The 25,167-nt window shown below is 51.1% G+C and overlaps 1 protein-coding gene and 1 long non-coding RNA gene across 3 annotated transcripts in view; one reads left to right on the top strand and one right to left on the bottom strand.

Annotated features, from left to right (window-relative positions):
* The window catches only part of C15H11orf49 (chromosome 15 C11orf49 homolog), a 210,793-nt gene that overhangs the window by 181,897 nt on the left and 3,729 nt on the right, over positions 1-25,167 (top strand). For both annotated transcript variants that reach the window (XM_027562458.1, XM_027562457.1), the window contains exons 4-7: positions 2,785-2,869; positions 21,267-21,352; positions 23,014-23,209; positions 24,076-24,185. In XM_027562458.1, coding sequence (XP_027418259.1) covers positions 2,785-2,869; positions 21,267-21,352; positions 23,014-23,209; positions 24,076-24,185 — 477 coding nt within the window. The remainder of the gene's footprint in view (positions 1-2,784; positions 2,870-21,266; positions 21,353-23,013; positions 23,210-24,075; positions 24,186-25,167) is intronic.
* LOC113905342 lies at positions 21,085-23,007 on the bottom strand. The gene is made up of 2 exons (XR_003514638.1): positions 22,803-23,007; positions 21,085-22,300 (listed from the first exon to the last, which is right to left on the bottom strand). It is a non-coding gene; the product is annotated as an uncharacterized LOC113905342 (long non-coding RNA).

The raw sequence follows: 25,167 nt of genomic DNA, 5'->3' as shown, positions 1-25,167 counted from the left end.
TGTCCATGGGATTGTCCAGGCAAGGATAAGGATACTGGAGTGGGTTGCCATTTCCTTCTCTAAATCTTAGCCTAGAAGAGCTTTAATGATCCAAAGACAGAACTCACTCCTCTCTGCACAGGGAGCTTTGGAGTGAGAGGAAAGCAGGAACGCATTCAATTCAGTGGCTTTTCTCCGCTTCGTTTTTCCTGTCCCTCACCCCAAGTCCGCGAGCCCACAAGTAGCTGTTACTCTTTCTGCTGAAGAACAAAGCCTCCGACTAGGCTGGTGCCCGAGGTCAGGCGAGCAAGGAGAGGGAAGCGCACCCCCCGTTGTGGCCGAGACGAAGGCCGCAAAAGCCATCTTGTCCTCTGACCCACGCTGACGCTGTCCCCTTGCTGTCCCTGACTGGCAGTGTGGTTAGTCTGACGCTGTGCCCTCACCTTGAATGGAGCTTTGATGAAAAAGGATAGGAAACCCAGGCCTGTCCCTGGGGATTTGGGGTTTTTATCTTGGAAAAGCATCAACTGAACTCACAGGGACAGGAGATCTGGATTCCTGTGGCTTGAGCTAACTTAGGTCCAGAGAAACCAAGTGCCTGTGATCACCATCTTTGTTCCCCCAGTGTGGCCTTGCCCTCGGGGCTCCCTCCTCTCACCCAGGCTCCCAGTTAGGAGGGCTTCTGGGTTGCTCCATCCTGCTTTACCGTCAGCACGTCCTTCCGTATTTGAAATGCTTTGGTATATGGAATACTTGTGGATTGAAGCTGCCTGACTGATCTAAAATCCCTCAGCTTTGGGACACGCAGTAACAAAACAACTTTTTTTTTTCTTTTTTTAAATTTTAATATGGAAGATCTGGTTTCTGCCATCAGATCAGATCAGTCGCTCAGTCGTGTCCGACTCTTTGCGACCCCATGAACCACAGCACGCCAGGCCTCCCTGTCCATCACCAACTCCCGGAGTTCACTCAGACTCACGTCCATCGAGTCAGTGATGCCATCCAGCCATGTCATTCTCTGTCGTCCCCTTCTCCTCCTACCCCCAATCCCTCCCAGCATCAGAGTCTTTGCCAATGAGTCAACTCTTCGCATGAGGTGGCCAAAGTACTGGAGTTTCCGCTTTAGCATCATTCTTTCCAAAGAAATCCCAGGGCTGATCTCCTTCAGAATGGACTGGTTGGATCTCCTTGCAGTCCAAGGGACTCTCAGGAGTCTTCTCCAACACCACAGTTCAAAAGCATCAATTCTTCAGCACTCAGCCTTCTTCATAGTCCAATTCTCACATCCATACATGACCACTGGAAAAACCATAGCCTTGACTAGACAGACCTTTGTTGGCAAAGTAATGTCTCTGCTTTTGAATATGCTATCTAGGTTGGTCATAACCTTCCTTCCAAGGAGTAAGCGTCTTTTAATTTCATGGCTGCAGTCACCATCTGTAGTGATTTTGGAGCCCAGAAAAATAAAGTCTGACACTGTTTCCACTGTTTCCCCATCTATTTCCCATGAAGTGGTGGGACAGGATGCCATGATCTTCGTTTTCTGAATGTTGAGCTTTAAGCCAACTTTTTTCACTCTCCACTTTCACTTTCATCAAGGGGCTTTTGAGTTCCTCTTCACTTTCTGCCATAAGGGTGGTGTCATCTGCATATCTGAGGTTATTGATATTTCTCCCGGCAGTCTTGATTCCAGCTTGTGTTTCTTCCAGTCCAGCGTTTCTCATGATGTACTCTGCAGATTAGTTAAATAAACAGGGTGACAATATACAGCCTTGACGAACTCCTTTCAACATAAATCGGCCACCGGTGTACATGTGTCCCTCCGTCTGAACCCCGCTTCCAGCTGCCTCCCCACCCTGTCCGTCCAGGTTGTCCCAGAGCACCGACTTTGAGTGCCCTGCTTCATACATCAAAGTCACACTGGTTATCTGTTTTGTATATCGTAATGTATATGTTTCAATGCTATTCTCTCAAATCATCCCAAAACAGCTTTTAAGCATCAGTGTATTTCCTCTCCCCTGACATTCTACAAAGCTCTCTGAGTTTACCTCTCTGGGTTTTCTGCTGAGCCACGGAGCGTCATCCTGGCTCATCTCTCCCAAAGCACTGCTTCTGTATATCAGGAGTCATTTGGTCGCCTTGATTGTAGATCTCGGGTCTTGGCTTCCTACAGTAGGATGACCAGATCTGTGTGTGGGCATCCAAAAGAAGCCAGCCTGCCCAGTACTGGATGAAGGGCAAGAAGGGCTCAGGCCGCCCTGCTAACTCTTCTCCCCTATACACTACAAGACTGCCTCTGCCTTGGCACTGCTTCCAGATATTCTGTGCATGGTCTTTGGGCATGTTGTGGTGAAGGCTACCGTGCCAGAGAATTTCAGCAAATGTAGCCAGCTTTGAAATGACTCATTTTTGTGGATTTTCAGACACCAGGAAAATCAAACTGAGAAGGCTAATAAAGTTGCGCCTCTAATTCTCCCTTCTTACCCAACCATCCCTCAAACCAGTGAAGCTCCTTTGGCCAAAATGTTGTAGCTGGGTGCCTCCCATCCTGGAAAAACTTTGTAGAAATACTGATCTTAAAATATCATCCTTGGGTTAACGCAACCTTAATAGTGACTCACCTTGATCCATGTTGATGTGTGGCAGAAACCAGCATACTATTGTAAAGCAATTATCCTCCAATAAAAATTTGTTTAAAAAAGAGCAGTTCTACCTAGGGTAGGTCTGAAACCCCTGAAATGACCGAAAAGCCTGCGGTGACTTCCCACTCTGAGGCCTGACGCCTTCCTCTCCATTTCACTGCAGATTTGCTGACCATGAGGGAGTATCACTGCTTGCTGCAATTACTGTGCCCGGATTTCCCCCTGGAGCTCACTCAGAAGGCCGCCAGGTATGTCTCCCGGGCTCCTGAAGTCAACTGTGCCCTCTCTCTGGCTCAGGCTTCTGAGAGAGAACTGCGATGTATGCAGACAAACACACGTTAGGAGAGCGTAACAGCGACGGGAAGGAATTGGCATTTGGAGAGGGGTCTATTTGGGATTTGCCCCAAAACATAATATTCACTTTCTGCATCTCCAGGAGGAAGCCAAATGATCTTTGGTGGTTTCTGTGGGGAGCCTTAGGGTCTGCAGATAGAGTTGGGGGTGGTGGTGAGATGAAGAGGCAAACACACTCACACCAGCTCGCACACTCACACGGGCACACACACAGATAAACATCCCTAGAGGGCATTCTGAGAAAATATGGCGCAAGCTTTGGCAGCGACTTGCGATGAAGGGGGGTGAAGTTCGAGGCTGGAAAGCGTGAAGGTGATAAATTCCGACTGAGGGGGAGATAAATTGTATTATTTATGCTAAAAGACAGTTTTCAGTATTAGTCCAGAACCAGGGAGACTTGGCAGAAATAGTTAGAGCCCCTAATTTCTGTGTTTGGTTTCACTGTTATTCGCATCCTTTAAGCAAATACGGTAGCTGGGCTATGCCTCAGTTAACTTTTACTTATTTAGGTGAAAATCTGAGCTAAGGCAACAAATGGAAGTGTAGCAAAAATCTCGTCTTTTGAAAAATGCCAAAACAGAGGATTTTTAGAAAAATATTCTGTCTTATACACATTAGATGGCCTTCCCTGGTAGCTCAGCTGGTAAAGAATCCACCTGCAATGAAGGAGACCCCAGTTTAATTCCTGGGCCAGGAAGATCCCCTGGAGAAGGGATAGGCTACCCTCTCCAGTATTCTTGGGCTTCCCTTGTGGCTCAGACAGTAAAGAATCCACCTGTAACGTGGGAGACCTGGGTTCGATCCCTAGGATGGGAAGATTCCCTGGAGGAGAGCATGGCTACCCACTCCAGTATTCTTGGGCTTCCCTTGTGGCTCAGGCAGTAAAGAATCCACCTGTAACGTGGGAGACCTGGGTTTGATCCCTAGGATGGGAAGATTCCCTGGGGGAGAGCATGGCAACCCACTCCAACATTCTTGCCTGGAGAATCCCCATGGACAGAGGAGCCTGGAGGGCTACGGTCCATGGGGTTGAAAAGAGTCGGACACGACTGAGCGACTAAGCACAGCACACAGGGCACAGCATACATGGTAGATACATCTGTTCACACCTGTGGAATGTAGCTCCAAGAGTGAAGCGTGGCTCCAAACCTGGACTTGGGGTGATGATGCGTCCGTGGGTTCAATGGCTGGAGCAGATGTGCCGGCGGGGTGGGGGGCTTTGATTACGGGGGAGTCTGTGCACGTGTGGGGGCAGAAGGCATTTGAGAAATCCCCTCCAGTTCACTGTGAACCTAAAACTGCTCTAGGAAAGTCTAAGTAATAATTTTTTTAATGCCCAGCTTCCCTAAACCAATTGATCAAGTATGCGTACAGAGTAGAGTTGACTAGTAAACAAGGAAGAGGTGAGAGACACCGGCGTCTCTGTGCAGATGAAAACCCAAGTGGAACTCTTAGTCCACTCTCCATACGCACAGGACTTCCACACACGCGGTTCCATATATGCGGGTTCAGCATCTATGGACTCAACCAGCTGCCCCTTCTGTATTCACTATTGAAAAAATAGTGAGCCTGCGCAGTTGAAACACAGGTTGTTCAAGGGTCAACCATATATTCACATCGCCACAATCCATTTTAGAGCATCTTCAGTTCAGTTCAGTCTCTCAGTCATGTCCGACTCTTTGTGACCCCATGGACTGCAGCACGCCAGGCCTCCCTGTCCATCACCACCCCCCGGAGTTCACTCAAACTCACGTCCACAGAGTCAGTGATGCCATCCAGCCATCTCATCCTCTGTCGTCCCCTTCTCCTCCTGCCCCCAATCCCTCCCAGCATCAGAGTCTTTTCCAGTGTTTCAACTCTTCGCATGAGGTGGCCAAAGTACTGGAGTTTCAGCTTTAGCATCAGTCCTTCCAATGAACACCCAGGACTGATCTCCTTCAGAATGGACTGGTTGGATCTCCTTGCAGTCCAAGGGACTCTCAAGAGTCTTCTCCAATTCCACAGTTCAAAAGCATCAATTCTTTGGTGCTCACCTTTCTCCACAGTCCAACTCTCACATCCATACATGACCACTGGAAAAACCATAGCCTTGACTAGACGAACCTTTGTTGGCAAAGTAATGTCTCTGCTTTTGAATATGCTATCTAGGTTGGTCATAACTTTTCTTCCAAGGAGTAAGCATCTTTTAATTTTAATTACCCCCAAAAGAAACCCTGCTGCTCTCAGCCACTGCTCCCTAATCCCCCGCCCATCCTCTCTCGCCTGCAGCAACTACACTCTGTCTCAGTAAATTTGCATGTTCAAGACACTGAAATGGAAGCACACGATATGCAGGCCTTTGTGACTGGTTCCTTTCGCTTAGCCGTTTGTTTTCAAGGTTCATCCACGTCATAGCAGCTCTCAGTATTTCCTCTTATCAAATATTTTTTAAAGGTTTCTTATGTGGACCTTTTTTTTTTTTTTTTCAGTTTTTACTGAATCTGTTACAATATTGCTTCTGTGTTAGGTTTTGCTTCTTGGCCCCAAGGTATGTGGGATCTTAGGTCCCTGAGCAGGGATTGAACGCACACTGGAAGGTTAAGTCTTAACCACTGGACCGCCAGACAAGTCGTTCATCAGCTATTTATTGAGTGCCAGTTTTGTGCCAGGATCTAATCTGCACACTGGGGGTGCAGTGATGAATAAGATTATAGTTCCTGTACCAAGGAGCTTGACATCTGATTTAGAAGAGGGTCGCTTGGGTACCGATCACAGCCTGCCATCACTTTGTGACACACCGCCTTGGTCTCTGTCACTCCACAGCAGCTGCTGTCCCCGTTTCCCACACCTGAAAGGTAGTGGGTGGGCCCGAGGGTGAACCTTCTGTATGGTCTTCGGCCCCACCCACCTCCCAGATGCTTCCAAACAACCTGATGTAGTAAACACTGGAAGGTTAGACTAGAAGGAGCAGAACCCTCTAAAATCCACAGATTCTTACAAGTTTTGATATCCAGGGGCTTCTGGAGTGACCTTCCCCCGGCTGTGGTCAGAAGCTTACCGCCCCTCCCCATCACCACCACCACCAAGAGACCCTCTTGTTCTTTAGAACTTCAGACCTTTCCATTTGAGCAGGGGGGAAGCATGGTGGCCGGTCCATGCTAATAGCCAGCAACGAGAAGGGATGGTGGGGACGCCAGAATCAACAGCAGAAGGGCCCAGGGCAAGCGTCAGGAGACGGGCTACAAAATTAGAGATGACTTCAGGACTCAAGCTTCGATGTCGACCCCGCCTCCCCAGCTCCATTCTCTCCCCACCCCACTCCAGCTGCTGTGTGCGTGTGTGTGTCTGTGTGGAAAAATCATATCCATCCCAGAATGTGCCCCTCTGACTGCCTGAGCTCTTCCCTTCTCATCCTGAAGGTCAGGATCCCAGCTTCCTCACACGCGAGCCCCGGCTTCCGACCAAAACTGCAGGCGGGGGTGCGGATGGCGAGGCCCCCCCAAGGCAGTGGCCATGGCTGGAGGACAGTCTTCGTGGCCCCGAGGTGGGGACAGGCCGTGGGAGCAGGCGGCAGCCCCTGATGATGTGTGCGTAAAGGAATGTGACCCACACGCAGCTGTGCACCAGAGCCTGCCGAGCACAGAGCAGCCCCACGTGCGCCCAGCTGACGGGCGGCACCTCGGCCGGGCCTGGGGCGGCAGGTGTGAGCCGGAAACACAACTGGGGAAGAGCCAGCAGACCCCCTGACCGCGCCCGGCCAGAGCCCCGCCCCACCCCCACTCCTGCAGAATGGAGGTCGTTAAGTTACATATCCCTAAACGGTCACCATAGCATCTTCGTCTCCATCCTCCATGGACTGGGCAGCTTTCCTGACGGTTAAAAGCGCTCAACTAGAGCCAAACTGCTTCTTTTTTTAACAAGTGAGAGGCCACTTTTGATGGCATTTTAATACCACGCCTCCCCACCTTCAGGGAAGGTCCTTTTTATTTATGTGTGTTTTGGCTGTGCTGGGTCTTCATTGCCGTGTGTGGGCTCTCTCTAGTTGCACCGAGCAGAGGCTCCTCTCTAGGCGCGGTGCGCAGGCTTCTCTTTGCGGTGGCTTCTCTCGTGGCAGAGCACGGGCTCGAGGGCTTCAGTAGTTGAGGCTCGCGGGATCGATAGTAGTGGCACATGGGCTTGTGCACAGGCTTCTCTTTGCGGTGGCTTCTCTCGTTGCAGAGCATGGGCTCGAGGGCTTCAGTAGTTGAGGCTCACGGGATCGATAGTAGTGGCACATGGGCTTAGGTGCCCTGAGGGTTGCAGAGTCTTCCCGGACCAGGATTGAACCTGTGTCCCCTGCACGGCAAGCAGATTCTTTTTTTTTTTTGCTCCTTTCATCCTTTCCCTTTCAAGTTGTAAGAATAACACATTTGCAGTAAAGAAATCCAAGAAATTTCAGAAAAGCCAGAAGAACATAGAAATTACAAACACTTAGAATCAGGAGTTTTCTGATTAGTCAGCTTGTATCCATCCAGCACAGGTTCCTGGCATCCCAATGCCTGGCTGTCATGTTCAGGCAGAGTCTGGGCTTTGCTCTGAACACAGTGGCAGGCAGATTCTAAACCACTGGACCACCAGAGAGATTCAAGCCAGAACTCTTGAGTTCAAATCCTGGTCCCAGCTTATATCCTGGGGAAAGTTATTTAATTTCTTTGAGCCTCAGTTTCCTCATCTGTAAAGTGGGAATAATTTTAATAGTTGTCATAATTGAAGCCGCATATCACGTGATTAAAACAATGCCTGGCATAGAGCAAAAATGTTAGAAGCAGTGGTGTTAACCCTGACCTCTAAGAGCACAGGCACCAGAGGATTAGAAAGACCTGAGTATCCACACCACCTCTGTCTATTGACTGCATGACCTTGAGGATCTTTCTCAACTTCTCTAAGCCCTGTTTGCCTTGTCTGTAAAATGGGGCTAATAATTAAATCATAGGGTGGCTGTAAGATTTCAACAAAATTATATATATATAAATTGCTTAGCACATTATGGACATTCAATAAATAGTATTTTCTTGCTGTTAAAATAATGTTGGTATTATTATTACCAGACTTTTTTTTTAAATCAGTGAGAAGTCAGACATTGAGAACAGACTTGCGGTTGCCAGTGGGAAGGGATAGGCTGAGAGTTTGGGGTTAGCAGATGCCAACTGTTACATATAAAATGGATAAACCACACGGCCCTACTGTAGAGCGCAGAGAACCGAACCCAGTCTCCCGGGATAAACCATAATGGAAAAGAATATTAAAAGGAGAACGTATATGCGTATGACTGAATCACCCTGCTGTACAGCAGAAATTAGCACAACGTTGGAAATGAACTGTACTTCGATGTAAAAATTAAATAAGTGAGAAGTTCCTGGGTTCCCTAAGGCACTGCTTTCTGGCCTTCTTCCCCTTCACAACACTCAGAAAATAATACGTAACAAAAAGTAGGGAAAGACAAGACTGCCTGTGGTGAGCCCCCTGGGCCAGGGGCCCCCACACTTGTAGCCCGCCCAAGGCTCACATGACACGAGTGGGAAGCCTCGCCCCAAGGGTGGAGATTTCAAGCAGTGGCCCTCCAATCTGAGAGAGCGCCAGACTCACCCGCAGAGCTTAGTGAACTGCATATGGCCCAGGCCCCGTCCTCAGAGCTCAGGGGGTCTGAGATGGGGCTCAAGAATTCATGTTTCTTAGAGGTTCTCAGGTGGTGCTCACGGGTCTGGGACCACTCTGAGAACCTCTTTAGAGCTTTGCATGCCCATCTCATTCTGCCATTTTAGAACTGATTGCACTCAAAGGAATTGCGTTTCCTTCTCACTCTTGTCATCGGAAATCGTATTTAACTCGCTTCTCTGTTTCTGAAAGCCACATTTCCTAGTCAGTAATACATGTTTAATAGGAAGAGCTCTTCTGTCATGGTTGTATGCTGAATACATACAGAGCTTTGAAAGCATGTAGACCCCTAAAAAATCTAGAATGTCTTTCCTCATGCCTCTCGCCTGCAGCAGCGTCCTGCACTTCATGCCTCTCGCCTGCAGCAGTGTCCTGCACTGATCTCCCCCCAGGGCTGACCTGCCACCCGACAGCGTCGCTGTTGCCCCGAAGGTCTTTCTCCCCATCCTCTCATTTCCCAAATGTTTATTGAGTGCCTGTTACGTGCCAGTCAGCGTGCTTGTGGAGGAGCTGACAGTGAGCAAAACAGACGTGGGTCCAGCCCTCAAGGAGCTTGCCAACCAGTAGAGCAGCAGACGTTAAGTCAATGAAGAGCCAAGTGCTGCAGGGACACGTAAACAGGTTACAGCCTAACCTGGTCGATTAGAAGCTGGTCCCTAAGGCAGAGATAGACATGTTGCATCGGGGACCCGGAGGGTCTGTAAGAGATGAACTTGCTCTGCCAGCTCTGTGTTCTCTGAGTGCCTCATCGCTCAGGCGTGTCCAACTCGTTGCAAACCCCCTGGACTGTAGCCCGCCAGGCTCCTCTGTCCGTGGGATTCTCCAGGCAAGAATACCAGACTGCCGTGCCCTCCTCCAGGGGATCTTCCCAACCCAGACCTGGAATCGAACCCAGGTCTCCCATATTGCAGGCAGATTCTTTACCGCCTGAGCCACCAGGGAAGCCTGTTGGTCTTGCAATAAGTCTTAGCCCTTTCACCTACTAAGACTTACTGTAAGGCCATCATGACAGTGAAAGTCACTCAGTCATGTCCGACTCTTTGTGACCCCATAGACTATATAATCTGTGGAATTCTCCAGGCCAGAATACTGGAGTGGGTAGCCGTTCCCTTCTCCAGCAGATCTTCCCAACCCAGGGATCAAACCCAGGTCTCCTGCATTGCATCGGAACCACCAGGGAAGCCCAAGGCCATCAAAATGCCCACTAAAAATTGGGACTGCCATCTGTCTGTACGAAGATTAAGCCACTGCAGCAGCTGACCTTCAACACACCCTGAATGGGGTTAATTAGGAATGAGGCACTCTGTGTTCTGGGAAAAACTAGCAGAACAGGCCTTTAAATAGTTAGATATTTTCAAGAAAAGATTTTATGAGTCCAATCCTTGCCTCTCCTCATACCTAGAAAAGCACTAAAATCACACATGGAGACGTCTGCTCCTCATGGCTAGCAGTAAACTTCACAAGACTAGCAGCAACTTCTGCAAAAATGCGTGCTTGATGGCATGCTCCCCCTTCACCAAAACCAGTACATACGGAGCTTTCCCCCAGCTTTTCAGAGTGGTTTCTCAGAGCTCTCTGAGGTGCTGTCTCCCAGGTTGTAGTCCTCATTTTGCCCCAAATAAAACTTAACTCACAATTCTCACATCGTGCATTTTTTTTTTCAGTTGACGTTTATCCTCTAGGATAAAATAAAATTAGATCACTACTTCAGACCATATGCAAAAGTCAGTTTCATATAGATTACAGAAAAATCCTTGTGTGCATGTGTGATCAGTCTTGTCCGACTCTTTTGCTGCCCTGTGGACTGTAGCCCACCAGGCTCCTCTGTCCATGGAATCTGCCAGGCAAGAATACTGGAGTAGTTTGCCATTTCCTCCTCCAGGGGATCTTCCTGACCCAGAGATTGAACCCAAATCTCCTGCATTGGCACCTGGATTATTTATTAACTGTTGCCACCTGAGAAGGCTGGATTATAGCCATAAGTGTAAAATGCAAAGCTATAATACTCTTAAAAGAGATTAGAAGAAAATATTTTATTGCCACCGGGTAGTTAAAAAATTCTTAAACGAGATATAAATTCTTTAAGCCCAACCCCAATGGACGAGGTTGATAAACCGACCACAAAACTGCATTCAGTCATTCAGCCATCAGCCAGTGTTGAAGGAGAACGCATCACCTGCTGCTGCTGAAAGCAGCGAAGAAAACAAAGCCCCTGCCCTCGTGGAGCAGACATTCTAGAGAAAGAAGCATCTGCTGGGAAGCAGGAGCTCCCTGATGGCAGACTGAACCCAGGCTGCAACAGTGCAAGCGCTGAGCCCTTGCCCAGCGGAGAGTGAGGATGAAAAACGTCTGTCCAGCAAAAGATACCATAAACAAAGTTGAAGGACAAGCCAGAGACTTGAAGAAGATATTTATCACCTACGTAACTAACAACAAATCAGTCCACAGAATTTTTTTAGTCTCGAGATTGTCTATAAAGAACTCCTACAATTGCGTAAGAAAAAGATGAAGGACCTCAGTAGAAAAATAGTCCAAAGATATGAAGAGCTAATACACAGAAGAGAAAACCCTAACAACTACCAAACATTCGGGCATATCTTCATGGCCAAACTCGCTAGTTATCAGGGAAATGCCAGTTAAGTTGAGATACCTGCTCACAGTCATCAAATTGGCAAAAATTTTAAAGTGAGATAATGCAAGTATTGGTGAGGACGTGGAACTGTGGGAACTCGCACACTCGGCTAGTGGGAGTGTAAATTGGCATAATCACTTGGAAGCAATTTGGGCAAATCTTAAAAAGTTCAAGAAACGAGAGGGCATATGTGTATACATACAGCTGACTCACTTTGCTGTACAGCAGAAACGAACACAACATTGTGAGGCAACTATATTCCAATACATTTTTTTTAAAAACAGGAAAGTGTTTGGAAAAAAAAATTCCAGAAAGTTCTGAAAAACAAAATAAATTTGAATTTGCCATGTGCAGGGAACTAGTTACATAATAGTAAAAAAAAAAAAAAAGTTCATGAGGTGTGGCTGAGTCTAAGGAGACAGGCAGCATTATTTGTAATAGCTACCAGTGAAGCCCTATGCCTGTTGCCACACAGTAGAAAGGACAAAATGTCTTAAATCCATTCCTTGGAATTCTATACAGCAGCTAAAACGAATACAGGGACGTAGGACTTCCCTGGTGGTCCAGTGGTTAAGAATCCACCTTCCAATGCAAGGGACGCAGGTTTGATACCATGGGGATCCTACGGTGCCAAATGGATGTTTTTTCTTAAATAATAAGGTGAGTACAGGGAGATATGCATGCATCAGCATTGATATATCTCAAAATGGCGAGTTGCAGAAGAATACACAGAGCTTGATAACAGGCAAAGCAAAGTTATATCATGCTTTAAGAATGTAAACATTTGTGTGAGTCATCAACAGTACGAAAGCACGCAGAGGCATGCCAAGCCCAAGTTTCCGTGAATGAATGAAAGCTAAGCCCTCAAGTTCCAGCGGGATCTCAAGGAGGAAGGTAGAGGGAGGGTGTCCCGGTGTTCTAAACAGTACGTGTAATCGCTTATAAAGCTTTTAAACGTTGAAGCAAGGGTGGGAAAATGTGAAGATTGGAGAGGAAGTTAGCTAGTGGGTACACAGGTGTTTTTTCTGTTATTCTGTGTAATTTTCTGAAGTTTTAAATATTGTATTTAAAATGGAAAAGGTGTGGATAAAAGAACACTCTGTGTGATTTCAGTACCTTTAAACCATGAAGTTTTTCCACCTTGGTCTATGTCCCTGGATATGTTCCAGTGTCTTCTAGTTTATGATCTATGGTAACTTGAATTTATACCCTACTGTTGTGTGAAAATTGTGTAAGCTTTATGTCGAATTGGTCCATGGTGCTTTTCAGGTCTACTCCATCCTTCTGCTTTTCTGTATTCATTCTATTAATTTTGAGAGTTTGATATTGAAACTCCAACTAAAAATCTTAATTTATCGACTTAAAAAGTAGTTATAATATATAGTGAAACTATTATGTAACTTTGATCTGTATTTTCCAAGCGTCCTGTAAATGTCTCATCATGCTTTCGTAATTCAAAATATAAAAAAGAGAAAAACAAATAAAAGGAAGAAGGTGGGCAGGATTTAGGAAGGGAGCAGGGAGAGGGAAAGGCCATCTCGGGCAGGTAAGCAACCTGGAAAGGAGCCAGTGAGGACCTAGGTGCCCTAGGGGAACCAGGGGGCCGGGAGTTTGAGGAGCCTGGAGCTGGAAGAAGAAGGGAGGGCCCCGCAGGCCATGCACTGGATGTGGGTTTTATCTTAAGAGCGTGGAACAGTTGCCCCCAGCCCCAGCTATGAGGCTTCTGAGGAGAGACCAGCATCATGGAGCCAAAATGGCCGAGTGGGGCCTTCATGGTATCTGCAAGGAAGAAGCAGCACCCAGGCCTCGTCGGCGTCCAGCCCGCCTGGGGGCCACGGCTCTACAAGAGTGGGAGAAGGGACAGCGCCACCCCCGGCAGAAGGTGTCATGGCCACGTCTCACCTGGAGCTGCTGCAGCTGGCCCAGGAGCTGTGACTAGAGTCAGAGAGGCCTGTGTTCAAATTACAGCTCTTTTGCGTCTGGTTTGAAAACCCTGGTCAAGTTTCTGAGGCCCTGTGTTCTCAGTGAAGATATCCATCGATCTCACGTCACAGGATCAATGGGAGAAGAAAGTGCAATACCGGATGCAAAGCGCTGACCAAGCAAGCCCTTACTGGACGCCGTGTAGCTGTCATTGTTGCTGCTGCCCAGGCTCTCTGGGTCCAGTTTCTCAGGCACTGCAGGGCAGGGGGCGTTGGGGCCCCCCGGAAGTGCAGCCCAGAGCCCAGGGAAGACCACAACCTGGACGCCCCACGCTGCTCGGAGGGCCTGGACTGGAAGCGGCTTGTGCAGCACAGGGGGGTCTCCAGTGCAGCCCAGCGGGCCGGTAGCCCTAAGGAAGTGTCGCAGGAAACCGTGTTAATACCTGGAGAAGGCAGCCAGGCTGTGGTTTCGCCCTCGCTCATGGCCCTGACATTAAGGCAGACTCCACAGAGGTGTCCCAGGATCCCAGACAGGCCTGGAGACGCCCTTCACCCTCACCCATGAACGGCGCGGCTCATGTGACCTCCCAGAGGAAGTGCCGGCATGGGAGGCTTCACACCAGCCCCAGAGCCCCCCAAAAGTGGACTTGAAACAGGATAGCTCGCTTCCGCCTGAGAGCCTGTGCCCAGCCAGGCACTGGCTGCACTACCTCTGAGCTATATTTTTATTCGCTATTTTGAGCTCTTCCATCACCTGAAACCAGCTAGAACACACTTATGGGTGGCCGCTAACACTGATTTTGAGTGATTACTATGTATACCAGTAATATATAACAGTAGAATAGACGCAGCGTATCACCATATTGAATCTTCACCAGAATCCTGTAAATTGGGAACTAGAATTATCTCCTTTCTGCAGATGAGGAAACTAAAGCTCCGAGAGAAAAACGTGACTTGCCGAGAAAAGGAAGCTTGGGCAGGGAGTTCTAGAGCTGGTGGGATTGGATCCCGCTGAACTGCAAACAAAACAAAACAAAACACGCCTTCTGCCACTCATCCCAGGGATGCTGACCTTTAAGGGGGAATAGGAAGTTGGCAAGTCGCAGATTCAGGCTGAAAACTGTTGTTTCGTTGGCACCCACCTAACATCCAACCAGCCAGCCCATCCCAGCTGTTGGAAGTCAGCATGGGAGGGCGAGAACAGCCAGCCCCCTCGGGACGGGCTCAGACCCTGCCAAGTGCTCTTTTCTTTCTCCATTCCAGCCTCTGCCCTGGACTCCACCCTCCACATGTTTCTGCTCAGAACCAGCCTCTCCTTCTCCCCCAGAGCCCCCTCTCTCCAGCCCCGAGGCCCAGCCTGCCAGGGTCCCTCCCCGACCCAGTGGATCTGTACAGACTCTCGCTGGCAGCCGCTCCCTGCTGGCTCCCCTTCAAAGCCAGAGCCGGCCCCTCTCCTCCAGGTGTCAGGAGCAGCTGGCACATTAGCAGCAGGCCGCTGGCAGGAAGGGGTGTTGAGCCAGGAAACTCCTCCTCCTGACCCTCAAGGGGGTGGGGCCAGGTTTGGTTCAGGGTGGAGCCGCTGTCAGTGGGGTGATGGGCCTACAGCCTGGGGTCATCACAGTCACCACAGGCAGAGACAAAGCTGCAGCCTCCTGCCTGCCTCTCCCCACAGTTGTGAGATCCCGGTGCCAGATGCCCAGGACTTACGGGTCAGAGCGCTAGCCTGGAGATGGATGGTGTGGCATTCGATGTTTCTAAAAGCACCTTTTTGTGAGGTTTTTCAATAGCAAACTTCTCCCCAGTGAGAATCAGAGTTACCAGAAGCTGTTAGTTCTCTCTGCCCTTGGGATGCCCTTCTGTCAGAGGTAGAAGTCCACTCAGACTTTGGGGAAGTATTCCGCTTGAATATCTCCAGCAGCAGGCAGCTCACTTGCTCACAAAGCAGCCATAATCCCAGAGCTGGGCATCTTCCAGTCTCCCAGAACCCTGTGACGTCTCCCTCAGAGGCAGCCCTTCAAGAGCCACGGCCCAGCGCCACTTACCCTTCATCCTCTCTTCCCACTAAAGGATCTAAAGGCAGTTGTTAGCCTGACATCCTGGTTTGCAGACTCTGCCTCACCGACCCCCTGTTCTGTGACTCTAGCTCATCCCTCTTAAATAAACCGCCCAGAGCCGAACGTAGTGCCCAGATGTTACCTTGCCAGGAGAAAAGAAAAGGGTACCACACCTCTGTTAGTTATGCGTTCACACTTTCCCTCTCATTCAACTAATACTGGCTGAGGGCCTACTGTGTGCCCCCCCCCCACACTGGAGCATCATGGGGGACTGACTGGGGCCTCCTATGAGTCCAGAAAGGTGAGCGGGAGCCAAGGGCAGGGCATACAGGCTCATAAGCCAGGATAAGGATGGGAGACGTTGCTCTAAGGACAAGGGGAAGCCCGTAAAGGGTTTAGAACAGAGTTGTAAAACAGTCAAATTCGCATTTTTAAAAGGTCTTTCTGGGAGGAAGGAGAGGGTGAGATGAATGGAGAGAGTAGCATGGAAGCATATATACTACCATATGTAAACAGATGAAAAGTGAAAGTGAAAGGCGCTCAGCCATGTCCGACTCTTTGCGACCCCGTGGACTATATGATCCATGGAGTTCTCCAGGCCAGAATACTGGAGTGAGTAGCCTTTCCCTTCTCCAGGGGATCTTCCCAACCCAGGGATCAAACCCAGGGATCAAACCCAGGTCTCCCGCATTACAGGTGGATTCTTTACCAGCTGAGCCACAAGGGAAGCCCAATAGCCAATGGGAATTTGCTGTATGATTCAGGAAACTCAAACCCGGGCTCTATGACAACCTAGAGGGGTGGGATGGGGAAGGAGGTAGGAGGAAAGTTCAAGAAGGAGAGAACATAGGTAAACCTAACTGTGGTGTTGAAGAAGACTCTTGAGAGTCCCTTGGACTGCAAGGAGATCCGACCAGTCCATCCTAAAGGAAATCAGTCCCGAATATCCATTGGAAGGACTGATGCTGAAGCTGAAACTCCAATACTTTGACCACCTGATGTGAAGAACTGACTCATTGGAAAAGACTCTGATGCTGGAAAAGGTTGAAGTCGGGAGGAGAAGGGGACAACAGAGGATGAGGTGGTTGGATGGCATCACCGTCGCGCTGGACATGAGTTTGAGTAAGCTCCAGGAGTTGGTGATGGACAGGGAAGCCTGGTGTGCTGCAGTCCATGGGGTCGCAAAGTGTCAGACACAACTGAGTGGCTGAACTGAACTTATGGCTGATTCATGTTGATGTTTGGCAGAAACCAACACAATATTGTAAAGCCATTATCCTTCATTTAAAAATAAATAAATTTAATTAAAAAAAAAACCAAAACTCTTTCTGACCACAGTATGGTTACCCAATTAGAAGGAGGCAAAAGTGTTACCGGAAACCAGGTAGAAGGTCGTCCCGTTGTCCTGGAAGAGGAGGTGGACGTGGGCATCAGTGGGGGCCTTGGAAGTGGAAAAGAGTAGACAGATTCTAGAGAAATGTCTGGAACAGGACTGATTGGACCAGGTGATTGGTTGATATGTGGCGGGCAAGAGAGGGCATTTCCTGGATGTCAGGAGGACTCCCAGGCTTCTGGCTGAGCAGAGGAGCATGGCTGTCAGTGACAGCTGAGACCCAACTGGCTTCTCTGGCAGCCAGGCCCACTGCTTGCAGTCAGGAAAACACTTCAGTCCTACGTGCACGTGCTGCCAGGGATCCAGCTACCTGTCCCCAGAGAGAAAGCCCCTGCACCGCCTGCCTCCTCCAACTAGCCCCATCCACGCGTCAGCCCCCCGAGAAGCAGGGGTCAAAGCAGAGTGCACGCCGGGCTTGCCCTGCTTCACCCTGACACCTCCGAGGCCTGTGCCCTCTCTCTTCCCCAGCTGCCCACCTCAAAAGAGGGAGCTGGCGTCACAGTCAAGACTGGCTGCTGACAGCGGTGGCCAGCTCTGGGGCTGGAAGGGCGGGCCCTCTGCAGCTGACAGTCCTGGCTGTGGCTGAGAAGGGGAGATGCTTACGGCAGTTGGCCTGGCAGCCCTGGCGTGGCCGGGAGCAGGCTGTTCAGCAAGAATGACCGCTTCTGGAATTAGATGGGGCTGGTGACTGTGCAGCTTTGTGAACGCACCGCCCTGTGCATTCTGAAAGGGTAAGTCCTATGGTATTGGAGTTACATTGCAATACAGCTCTTCCTTGACTTGCAAGGGGGTTATGTCCTGATAAAATCTACTGTAAGTTAAAAATATCAAGTCAAAAATGCACTGACTACACCCGACCTACCAGAGATCATATCTTAGCCCAGCCCTACCTCAGCTGTGTCCTCAGCCCACAGTTGGACAACATCATCTAACCCAAAGCCTGTTTTTTCATAAAGTGTTGAATCTCACATGTAATTGACTGAACACAGTACTCAAAATGAAAATAGAATGGTTGTCCATGTCCCACCCTTGTGACTGCACAGCCGACTAGGAGCTGCCCCTGCCCAGCATCACAGGAGAGTACGTACCTTGCATTGCTAGGCCAGGGAAAGGTCAAAATTCAAAGTCAAAAATTCAAAGTTCTTCTTGCTTTCACACCATCATCGGTGTGATGATGACCTGTTGGGGACCGTCTGTATAAAATAAGTAAATAAATAGGTGAAGAGAGAAATAGTCAGACTTCTCTGATGGCCCAGGGGTTAAGATTCCGAGCTTCCACTGTGGAGGGCACGGGTTCGATCCCCGGTTGGGGAAGTTCTGCATGCCCGTAGCATGGCCAAGAAGAGAGAGAGAGAGAAATAGTAAAGGGAGGTAACTGCTATAAACAGGAGCACCAGGTCCCAGGTTGATGATAAACAAGAGGAGCCAAGTAACATCTTCAAAGGCTTTGGTTCCCCTTCGTGGTTTCCTGCTTGGGGATGTTCTCAGCCCAGCACTCTTCCCTAGCAATTAACTTCAGGCCATTCTGGTTCTTGGCTGTCCCGGGAATTGGGGCAGGAAGGAGCCAGCACTGCCTTCTCTCCTCGGGGGGCCTGTCCCTCCGCTGTGGGCCGGGGAAGGGAGGACATTGAGGTTCTCCCTGGGACTCTGGAAAAATGCACTCTCCCTCTGCAGTTTGGGGTGCCTCTGCTACCCCAGCCCCCTCTCCCCACCCTCTGTCTACCTCTCTCGCCCCTCTGTCCCCATCCAGATATTAAAGTCTGGGCTTTGTGCCCTCTCTCATCCCTTTTGCCTGCCCATTCTGCTCAGGTTATAAGAAAAGAGGTAAATACTTGGCATCACCGACGCAATGGACATGAACTTGGGCAAACCCCAGGAAATGGTGAGGGACAGCGAGGCCTGGCCTGCTGCAGTCCATGGGGTCGTAAAGAGTCAGACTCGACCGGGTGACCAAACAACAGCTAACTAGGCCTAAGTCTCAGCTCTTCGTCCCAGGAGCCTCTGCCAGAAAGACTAGGGCGCCCTCTTGTGGCCATTAGCAGCATTGCTTGTTCCCACTCTGGCCTTGAATTTTTTTTTTTTTTTCCTAGAGGTAATTTTAATGTTGAATTCTGGAAGTTCAGTTCAGTTCAGTCGCTCAGTCGTGTCCAACTCTTTGTGACCCTATGGACTGCAGCATGCCAGGCCTCCCTGTCCACCACCAGCTCCCGGAATTTACTCAAACTCATGTTCATTGAGTTGGTGATGCCATCCAACCATCTCATCCTCTGTCATCCCCTTCTCCTCCCGCCTTCAATCTTTCCCAACATCAGGGTCTTCTGGTAGAGGAGGCAGCTTTTTCTTCCCCAAGAGGTACATGAGAAACAATTAAGGCCCTAAGGTATAGGTGAGAAGAAAAAAAGATAAGTTAGGCAGATAATAAACTAAGAAATAAAATGCAGGTGATTGTATCCTGTGAAAGAAAGAAAGTGAAGTTGCTCAGTCTGTGTCCAACTCTATGACCCCATGGACTGTAGCCTGCCAGGCTCCTCCGTTTATATCCTGTATCTTTATTTTAAAAGAGGTGGTGAGACCTAGTAGGAAGCAAGCCCATGACATGTGAGTAATGTAGTAAATTTACCAGCTGTACAACCTTATTAAGCTGACTTCTCTGAGACTTAGTCTCTTCACCTGTAAAATGGAATAATCACAACACCTGTCTCATAGGATTGTTGTGGGTAAAATTTAATTGTTGTAATCGTTCAGTCGTTCAGTCATGTCCAACTCTTTATGACTCCATAGACTGTAGAACACCAGGCCTCCCTGTCCATCACCAACTCCTGGAATCCACCCAAACCCATGTCCATTGAGTCAATAATGCCATCCAACCATCTCATCCTCTGTCGCCCCCTTCTCCTCCCGCCTTCAATCTCTCCCAGCATCTGGGTCTTTTCCAATGAGTCAGCTCTTTGCATCAGGTGGCCAAAGGACTGTAGCTTCAGCATCAGTCCTTCCAATGAATATTCAGGGTTGATTTCCTTTAGAGATGACTGGTTTGATCTCCCTGCTGTTCAAGGGACTCTCAAAATTTAATTAACGTAAGTTAAATACCTTGTAACTCAGGGCTTCCCTCGTAGCTCAGTTGGTAAAGAATCTGCCTGCAATGCAGGAGACCCAGTTTGATTCCTGGTTTGGGACGATCCCTTGGAGAAGGAAATGGCAACCCACTCCAGTATTCTTGCCTGGAGAATCCCATGGATAGAGGAGCCTGGAGGGCTACTGTCCATGGGGTCTCAAAGAGTCAAATATGACTTAGCGACTAAACCACCACAGGTCCATCCAAATACCTTGTACGGTGCCTGCCATGAAGTAAGGACTCAGTAAATCCTGCCTATTTCTATTGTTATCGTTATTACACCTGGAGACTAGATGTAGGAACCATCTCTCTCTTCGGGGAGACCTGAAGCCAGGCCTTGCACACTCCCAGGGGCGCTGTCCACATCATAGTCTCTCTAAAACCCCTTCCCCAGAGGCAAAAAATGCCTGCAGTCTCTGGAGCTGATCCAGTCGCCAGTCTGGGGACTCTGACCCAGTGAGGTGGAGAGAGAATTCAAAAAACCCATGAAGGAGCAAAATAAGTTGGTTTCTTGGGGTTTTTTGTTTGTTTGTTTAAGGAAAGATAGGGCCCAGTCAGAAACAGATTGGGCAGGGAGGTAGGAACTCCCTGACGGTCTGGTGGTTAGGACTTTGCACGTCCACTACAGGAGGGCACAGGTTCGATCCCTGGTCAGGGAACTAAGATTCCCACATGTCTCATGGCTGGAAAAAAAGAGAAAAGAAACAGATTGGAAGCCCAGCTGCCCGTCAGTAGATGAGTTTGGCATAAGGATGGAGCCCGGCAAGTGCTCATTTCCATCTCTTCCTGTCCTCTCTCCAGCTAGGGCCTGAGCAGAGTATGAAGGGGGCTTTGGTCCGCTCCCTCTAGTGGTCACGGGATATTCTTCCTGCGAGAAGCGGGGAGGGGGCCACCCTGTGCGCATGGACAGCGTGGAGAAGCAGCGGCCGCCTGGCGTCACTGGACCCCCTCAAGGGCAGGCCCCAGGATGTATCCCCGGCCCTCTGTGCTGCCCATGCCCCAGGATGGAGGTGCCTATGGCCCGTCTGGCCCTCAGTCGCCTATTAAATCTCGGGGCCACTTGCCAAGACTCTTTAAAGCTCTTGGCTGTTCTTTTTGCCTTTGCCGATCAGCTGTATTTATTCTGAACTAAATGGTCCTTGCCGCAGGATGAAAGGATTTACTGCTGAAGGATATGAAAAGAAATCTTGGCTGCATTACAATTGCACCCCCTCCTTGCCACCCCCGCCCCCCCACCAGCCCATGTTCCATCCACTTGCTGGTGCCACAGAGACTGAAGTGGGAGCCTGACCCCCCACGCCAGTTCAGTTTGGTGGCATAGCCCAGTTAACAGAGAAGTGCGGTGACAGGGAGGAGCTTGTCTGGGGGAGCCATCTCTCCTTGCTGTCCCAAGGGGGACTGGAGCCCCAAGAACGGCTCACTCCAACACCCCTCCATCACACACACGCACGCGCACACACGCACCCACTCTCTCTCATATTCTCTTTCTCTCTGCCCCTCAGGATTGTGCTCATGGACGATGCCATGGACTGCTTGATGTCTTTCTCAGATTTCCTTTTTGCCTTCCAGATCCAGTTTTACTACTCAGGTGAGAGTCTTCCGGGCCCCCGCGGCTCCTGTGGGACTACAGTCCCCCACTCCCGTCCGCCCTGTGGCCCCTCCGCCTGCGTCTCTGGCCCGCACTTTCTGCGCCGCCTCCCTTCATGGCGGGCTTCCCCGCAGGATGTGCCGTTCTCGCCGGTGGTCACAAGACTCGGCCCGCAGGGCCGACCCACTCAGCCTCCTCACGACACGGAAGGCCACGGTGCTTCCCGCCAGCGGGGGGACACACATCAGTTTAAGTGACAGCCACGGTCACACCACACCGGCACACGCTGCTGCGGGGCGGTGCCCGCGGCGTTTCCCGTTAGCGAAGACGTGCTGCGGGCCGGGCCCAGCGCTAGGCACCTTCGTCCTCACCGCAGCCCTGAGGGGCAGGTGGCCCTTTTAAGGGAGAAGCGGACAGAGGGGAGCTGCCAACGCGCCGGGCTGCCGGGCGGACCAGAGGGCCCGTGCCGCGTCAGCGGGGTCGGAGGTCTCTCCCTGGGCCCGACGCAGCCGTGTGAGCACACAGCTCATCAGCACACGCCAGTCCTCTCTCACACTTCCCCCTCGCCCCCCTGCTGCCCAGCAAGCACCAGCTGCACCCCGAAATCCCAGGTGGAATAAAGATGGCTGACTGGATGCCAGCACACACCGGCTCACACATGGCAGCGTCCGATGGAATGCTGGGCCCTGAAACTGCTGACTGTGTCCATCAGCAAACTTGTTTCAAACAGGCTCTTCCAGTAAACAGGGCTGGCTGTCCTTGGAGCCTGCCCGTGGCCTTCCGCCAGCGGCTGGCCCTGGCCGGCCGCAGCCTCACTCAGGTGCCGCTTCGTGTCCTCTTGAGGGCGGCCCCAGGGCCCGGTCAGGCAGGGGCCGCAGTCTGGGGTCTCGCCTCCTGCTCTCAGCAGCTCCCGGCGTCCATTTCCCATTTCTCTGAAGCTCTTGGGCCCTGGAGAAGGAGCAGCCGTGTGTGGAGACCCTGTTCCCCTCACCATGTGTCCGGGCTCTCTCCTCACAGCGCCCCCCAGAAAAGGCAGCCGTGGGGAGGTGGGCCGTAAGTCCTGGCTCACTGACGAGGGCTCGGGGACTAACACCTGAAAACTAGTTCAGCTGTTTAATAAATCAGCAGTTCCTAAGCTTTCCTGCATGGGTATCTCCAACCTGCTTCCCTTAGTCACAGAGGCAGGTGGCCTCACAAGAGAGGTTTGCCAGGAGGAATGTGTGCCTGTTCACCTTTTACGTTTTTCAAAAGTATTTATTGGATTTTCTATGCACCAGGCACTCTGCTGGGTGCTGGGGGTGGGGAAGGTGGACACGGCACGATTCAGGCCTGGGGACAAGATCTGCCATCCGAGCAAGGAGACAAAGCGAACCAGTCACACACAGATGCCCTCACTGGATAAGCACCCAGAGGAGTCCGGGTTGCCTGAAAGTATGTCACGGGGTCTCACCTGGTCTAGGAAGAACTGCCAGAGGAGGGGACGTTCGCGCTGAGACACGTGTCATCTCTCCTGAGCGTGGGCCATGAGGGCCCCTGCTCCCTGGATGCTGTGCATTGAGGACTTGCTGGGAGATGAGCTGACCTGAAGAGAGAAGGGGCGCATGGTGAGGGGATCCAGGGTGCCCTCCCACCTGACCCGCGCCCCTCCACCCTGTACGCAGAGTTCCTGGAGAGCGTGGCCGCCATCTATCAGGACCTGCTGTCGGGCAAGAACCCCAACACGGTGATCGTGCCCACGTCATCCAGTGGGCAGCACCGCCACCGGCCTTCCACGGGCGAGGCGGGCACACCAGAGGGCGTGGAGGCCTCGCTGTTCTACCAGTGCCTGGAGAACCTGTGTGACCGGCACAAGTACAGGTGAGAACCCACCCCAGCCCCCGGGGCCGCGGGCGCGGGCACCGGCTCGGACCCCCAGCAGGCTCTTCTGACAGCCCAGGGTTCCGAGGCCCTTGACGGTCATCATATTGAATGTGAATCAGCCGCCATTTGCCCCCCATCAGTCCAGGCTGATGATTGACAGGCTTCCCAGGTGGCTCACGGGGGCCAGATTGCTTCCATTTGGGCAAGACCAGCTGTTAATGACCAGCTTGGGCCCCTTCTTGCCAGGAGATAGATTGGTCTTGACTTTTCAGAGAGAAGGAGAAAAATACCCACCGTGCGCAGAATTCACCCTCCAGAAAAAGAGGGTAGCTGTCCTGTGTAGCACAAAGTCCCCTTGGGGACAGAGCAGCCAGCTTGTGTCTCCTCCGAGAGGAGGCATCGCCCAGCGCCCTTTCCCCATCCCCCACCCCTGCCAGTGAAGCACCAGTTGGTGAACATGCCAGCCTTTCTGTCCACAGTCAAGGCCTTGCTCCAAGAGTTCTGCCAGGCTCCCCAGGGCCTTAGGGTTCCCAGGGCAGGCAGGTTCCTTGGTTTTCACCCTCCTAAGGGCTTCCCAGGTGGTACTAGTGGTAAAGAATCTGCCTGCCAAGGCAGGAGATGCAAAAGATGCAGGTTCGATCCCCAGGTCGGGAAGATCCCCCTGGAGAAGGAAATGGCAACCCACTCCCGTATTCCTGCTTGGAGAATCCCATGGACAGAGGAGCCTGGCGGGCTACAGTCCACGGGGTCCCAAAGAGTTGGACCCGACTTAGCGGCAGAACACAACCTCCTAAGCCTGAAGGTCTGGATGAGAAGATGGCGTCAGACTTAACTAGTGTTTGAATCTGTGTTGTCCCCTCTAGCTGCCCACCCCCGGCGCTGGTCAAAGAGGTCCTCAGCAACGTTCAGAGACTGACCTTCTACGGCTTCCTCGTGGCCCTCTCAAAGCATCACGGGATCAACCAAGCCCTAGGTAAGCCGGAGCCGGCCACCTCCGCCCTGACAGCAGAAGGCCACGTAGGAGCCAGAGTATTGGTGGACAGAGTTCCCACAGGGGACGCAGATTTGCCAGGTCTGCCTTGACTTCTCAGGGTTGGACTCTGAGGCCTCTCCCACTCCCGTGCTTACAGATGGCCTCCCCAACCTGGGTCCTGCCCCGACATGAAGCAGCCTCCCCAGGGCAGAGGCATGCTCAGCACCCCCCACCGCATAGGGTCCCCGGCTCTGCTGTGGGCACTGGCCTGCAGGCTGGGCAGACACAGGCTATTTAATAAGTGGCTCCGGAGCTTATATTTCAAAGAGGCCTGAACCCTATTTGTAAGCAGGGCAAAGGTGTGTCTTGGGAGACCTTTTTTTCCCATCTGGAAAAAAAAAATTCTTACTAGTCTGACAGGGAGTGGGGAAAAAAGGGCGGTGGTGGATGGAGGCCGGCTCCGCCCCAGTTTTTCCTGTCCATCGTTTCATCCTCACTGGTCCGCCTTCTCCCGCCCCCTCCCGCATGTGCTGCCCTCCCGGGGAGGGGCCACCAGGCTGACATCACCACCCACAGAGCTTGAGAGGGTTCTTCCTATTTTTTAAACAAGAAAGAGCACATCCGCCCGCTGTTTTTTTAAACTGTTTATTTTTTGGCTATACTGGGTCTTTGTCGCTGTGTGCAGTCTTTCTCTACTTGGGAAGCCGGGGCTCCTCTCTAGTTTCGGCACACGGGCTTCCCTTGGCGGTGGCTTCTCCTGCTGCGGCATGCCAGCTCTAGGGCCAGTGGCCTTCAGTAGTTGTGGAACGTGGACCTTAGTTACCCGACCAGCAATGCCGCTCACATCCCCTGCAGTGCTGGGCCAGTGGGAGACGGAAAGCAGCACAGGGTCTCTGTCCTCACCTGCGTCTCCCGTGTTTGAAAGAGAGACTTGAGCTACCCCAGGTGCAGCCAGCTGTGGAGGGAGGCTGTCCTGTTCCCT

This window comes from Bos indicus x Bos taurus, chromosome 15 (genome assembly GCF_003369695.1).
Source record: "Bos indicus x Bos taurus breed Angus x Brahman F1 hybrid chromosome 15, Bos_hybrid_MaternalHap_v2.0, whole genome shotgun sequence".
Lineage (NCBI taxonomy): Eukaryota > Metazoa > Chordata > Mammalia > Artiodactyla > Bovidae > Bos > Bos indicus x Bos taurus.
This window is presented reverse-complemented; position numbering and strand designations above follow the sequence as displayed.